At 51.5% G+C, this 4,742-nt stretch overlaps 1 protein-coding gene across 1 annotated transcript; it reads right to left on the minus strand.

Annotated features, from left to right (window-relative positions):
• Positions 1-2,258: 2,258 nt before the first annotated feature.
• Positions 2,259-4,143, minus strand: LBX1 (ladybird homeobox 1). The gene is made up of 2 exons (XM_048311810.1): positions 3,805-4,143; positions 2,259-3,505 (listed from the first exon to the last, which is right to left on the minus strand). Exons 1-2 carry the CDS (start codon positions 4,127-4,129, stop codon positions 3,003-3,005), a joined length of 828 nt encoding a protein of 275 aa, XP_048167767.1. The 5' UTR covers positions 4,130-4,143; the 3' UTR covers positions 2,259-3,002.
• Positions 4,144-4,742: the final 599 nt, after the last annotated feature.

Below are 4,742 nucleotides of genomic sequence, written 5' to 3' on the forward strand. Positions count from 1 at the left end.
AAGGCAGAGCTTCAGTTTTAAGCTTAACAAAAACCAAACCAGCAGCTTTTGTTTGTCAATACGCAGATTAAACAGCCAAAACCCCAGTTACTTGGAAATGGGGGGCTAGCCAAATTAACAGGCTGCAAATCTTCAGGTGGAGGCTTTATTTACTAACCCACCCCAGCCACGTGTGGTAAAGTTCTGCGGGTGCAAGACTGCCCGGCATCTCTTCTCTTTGCGCTCAGAAGTCAATAGATCAGAAACCCAAATTAACTCCCAGCCTGTTTTCCATACACCCAGCCACTTTTGGTTTTTTTTTTTTTTTTTATTTCTTGGTTATAGTGAATTGTACTGTTTGCAGCCTCATTAAATCCATTCCAAGACAAAAGAATAAAAGACTGGGGGGAGGGAGGGGACAGGAGAGGAGGGGGAACAGGAGAGGGAACGGGGGAAAAAAACAGATAAAGAAAACAAATAAAGCCCTTTAACTAGATCTTCACATAAATGTCACAGTTTCTCAGCATTTACGATTTCCCTGTTTAGCATAAAAACACTTAAGGACAAGATTGAAGGCTTTCCGAGCGATCTGGACCGAAGTCAAAGCTATCATTCGGAGGTTAAAAAAAAAAAAAAAAGAAAAAAGAAAAAAGAGGGGATGGCGGAGTGGGGGCGGGAGGTGGCGGAAAACAAGTGCTCTTCCAAATAATACTAAAGAAAAGTGAATTTCATTGTAATTCATAGGCTTGTTCCAAATACCAAGAGAGAAAGAAAAAAGAATAGAAGCGCACAGATGCCCCGACGAAGGGAGAACAGCTCTGCTCCCATTGTTGTGGAGTTAAACAGTGCAAGGGAGGGTTAACCTAATCCATCAAATTGTCTGGAAATTGTGAAGAAAATTCAAAAACCATATGGTCTCCAAGCGCTCGCTTCTCTCTGCTGTGGAGGGGCACGCTTGTTTCAGCATGGCGAACCGCAGGAGGCTGTATATGCTCCATTGTCGCTTGTCACTTCAGAGAAGAGGGCTCATTTGTCCCCAGTTTTCATGCTTTACGCTAAAAATTACAACCCCATCCATTCTCAAAGAGGAGAAAGATTTATTTAGCCTCGGAGAAACTGGACCAAAAAAAAATCCAACCCACAAACCAACCCCGTCTTATCTGGACACTTCTCTGCCGACTCCACCACTGTACACCAGATTTGCCTTTCTCACATAAATTTTGCAAAGAATAGGGAGAAACACACGTTGCTCGACTCCAAAGGCAAGTCACGCTGCCAAGAGAAAACACATTCACCAGAGCTTTAATTTTGACTGAAAAAAATAAAGAAAAAAGAAATTAAAAAAAAAAAAAAAGAGGGGGGAGGAAATTAAAAGAAAAAGAATTAAAGGGAGGAAACGCAACATTTTCCATCCCCGTTTCCCCATGGCAGCTTTTGCCCAGAAGCGGGAGGCCTGGGCCGCCGGGAGGAGGGCAGCTCCCCCCGCAGCACACCCCGCTCCTTTTGTCCGTATCGCTGATAACTCCTTGCTCCCCCTCGGATTTGCTTTTTCTTTCTTTCTATTTTTTTTCTCTGCCCCTCTTTTTCCCCTCCAGTTTCGGGCGGGAAATGCCCTGCTGACGGCAGGAGCAGCGGAGCGGTCCCGGGGTCCCGGTGGTCCCGCTCGCCCCTCCACGCTCCTGCCGCCGCCGCGCATCCCCCGCGCCCGGGAAGCGCTGTCCGCACCTCCGGCCTTATCGATGCTCCGCGTTCTTCCTTTGCTAAACTCTGCCTGGCATTAGACTTAGGAAAAAAATTAAATAATAATATTGGTCTTACTTGTGTTCTCCTTTCCCGTCATTTTTTCTCGCAGGTACTGCTCTTAGAGTAACTTTAAATGCAAACGGGATGGGAGATTCCTGTGGGGGAAAAGTCTGGCGTAACCTCGGACCGGCGGGGTGTTTTTTCGGTCACAAATGAAGGACGTTAAAAAGTATATTAAAATGGTAAAGATTTTATTGTATCGGAAAAAAGAGCTATCTGTACAATTCTAAGAGACAGTAAATAAAACGACATTGTCCCTATCGGAACTTAAATAGCAGGCCTTTTAAAATTTGTACAATTCAAACAAAAACAGGTCTTAAATCTGTACATTTTTTTAAATTTATAGTGTAATATTTAAATGTATTGATTTTGGGATTTGTCCTTTTTTATTTCCATAGCATGCAAAAAATTCTAAAAAGAGTAAAAAATAATTCTAGGATTTTTTTTCTTTTTCTTTTTTTTTTGTTACCACCTTCATATCAAAAATACGAAAGGCAGCTTTTTAATAAAAGCACAACAATAGCAGAAAATGGTAAAAATAGCTTTTAATTGGTAAAATGAGGCAGAAATTGCATTGGAGACAAATCTCTATGCTCTAGGAAAAAAAGAAAGTATATATTTTTCAACTTGCATTATAACCCAGCCCCAAGTTCCCAAGATTGCGAAAGAAAAAAAATTATTTTAAAAGGAAAAAAAAATTAGTTCGTGCACATCTGAAACATGCAAGGAAAGGAAAGCGGCTAATTTTTTGCTGTTGCCGTTTTAAGCCTCACTTAAATCTTCTCTAAAGTGGTTTGTTTCGGAAGTCTTTGAAAACAACTGCTTTTCCAAACATCTGTTGGAAGCCAGGTTTATTCCAAGGTTACGCGTCTCCCTTATAGACAAAATAATCATCACTGATAGCTATTAAAAAAAAAAATCAAAACCTCAAAAAGAAGGGGGAAGGAAAAAATCCAATATATACGTTTAAATATTTATACAGAAGCCGTCCGTAATTGCACCGTTCCGAAGATGTGGCAGGCGGAGGGATATCGACTCTACCCTAAGTTAATCGGGGGGTGTGTGTGTGTGTCTATGGTGGGGTTCTATTGCTTATTGCTCCGACCGAGGGGAGCAGCCGCCCCGCCGCGCTGCCGGGGCCGGGATGGGGGGCTGAGGGTGCCGGTTTGGAGCTGTCGGGATGGGGGGGGAGGGACATGGTGGGGGACGCCGGCCGCCCCTCAGTCATCCACGTCGATCTCCACGTCCTCCTCCTCCTCCTCCTCCTCCTCCTCGCTGTCCCGGCGGCTGCGGGGCCGCTCCGTGGGGGGCGAGGCGGGGCGGGGCGGCGGCGGAGCGCCGGACTCCCGGGCGGCGGCGGGGGGCGGCGGCGGGGACCCGGGCCGTGCCTTGCCCCTTCCCTCGGCGCTGGGCTCCAGCTCGGCCAAGGCCACGATGTCCACGGCGGGGTTGGGGCCCAGCTTTTTGGCCGATTCCACGTCGGCCTTCATCTCCTCCAGGTCTCTCTTGAGCTTGGCGCGGCGGTTCTGGAACCAGGTAATGACCTGGGCGTTGGTGAGCCCCAGCTGCTGGGCGATCTGGTCCCGGTCCGCCGGCGACAGGTATTTTTGGTAGAGGAACCGCTTCTCCAGCTCGTAGATCTGGTGGTTGGTGAAGGCCGTCCGCGACTTCCGACGCTTCTTCGGCGTTTGCCGCTGACCGAAGATGGTCATCCCGTCCCGGCCTGCCGACGAGCCGCCAGATTGTCCCCGCTTTCCCGTGTCCACCCCGACCCGAGCCCCCGGACCCCACACCCCCTGCCCCGTCGGTATCTGGAGAGAGCAGGGCAGAGTCCCCGCTCCCGCACCCCGAGGGCCACGGGGGGAGGATGCTGCCGGGTACCGGCCTCCCAGGGACCCGCCATCCCGCCCCATGCGACACCCTGGGAGATGGCGGGGGACGAGGAGAGAAGGAAAACCAGGCCGTGGGGAGGAGCGGGGCACCCACCCGCTGGAGGATCCCCCCACTCTGCGAGCGGCTTACCTTCGGCCGCCTGCAGCACACTGACTTCCAGTCCCTTGAAGGTCTTGCTGGCCAGCTCTTCCAGGGCGCAGAGGGGCGAGGTCTGGGAGAGCAGCGCCCGGCCGGAGAGGGGCAGCCCGGCCGGAGGGTGCTTCTCGGCGGCGGAGAGGAGGTGGGCCGTTCCGCAGAGGGTGTAACTCCTCCGCACCGAGGGCTTGTTGAGGATGTCCTCGATGCTGAAGGGGGTGAGGGGCTTGTTGGAGTTGGCCGGCGGTGGGAGGTGATCCAAGGGGCTCCGCCGCCGTTCTTCCCCCGAGGAGGGCTTGGGTTCTTCTTTGGAAGTCATGGTGGGGCCGGGCTGCACGGGGCTGCCTTCCCCACCCGCAAAGGGGATGCGCTGCCGCGGGGAGAAGCCCCCGGCGGGACCGCGGGGTGACGGCGGCGAAGACAGCGAGCAAAAGTTGAAGCCCACCTCCAACTCCGGCGGAGGAGCCCCGGGTCCTCCCGGGGAGAGCCACGTCGGGCGGCGGGCCGGGCGGGCAGGGCGGCGGGCGGGCGCGGAGCGGAGCTGCCGTCGGTCCCTCGCCGAGAGGTGGTCCTGCCGTACCTCTTGTCCCAAGGTTTTGGGTCGGAGATTTCCCCCTCCTCTCTGTCTCCTCTCTCTCTCTCTCTCTCTCCCCCCCGTCTCTCCTCTTTCTTTCTCTTTCTGGCTGCTATTTTAAGAAACACCCCAAATCACAGCACTTTCCCTGCCCCCCCCACCCCAAGCGAATACCCACCCCAAAATAATTTTAAAAAATAATTAAAAAAAAAAAGAAAAAGAAAAAGCAGACTTCAGCGAGGGGAAGAGCAGCCCTCTCACCGAGACCTCGGACCAGGGGGAAAGAAACGAGAAGAGATGGGGTAATTGACTATTGCTAACAAGTTATTGTTGATTGGGAGGTAATCAATTATCTTCA

This window comes from Corvus hawaiiensis, chromosome 8, assembly GCF_020740725.1.
Source record: "Corvus hawaiiensis isolate bCorHaw1 chromosome 8, bCorHaw1.pri.cur, whole genome shotgun sequence".
In the NCBI taxonomy this organism is placed as follows: Eukaryota; Metazoa; Chordata; class Aves; order Passeriformes; family Corvidae; genus Corvus; species Corvus hawaiiensis.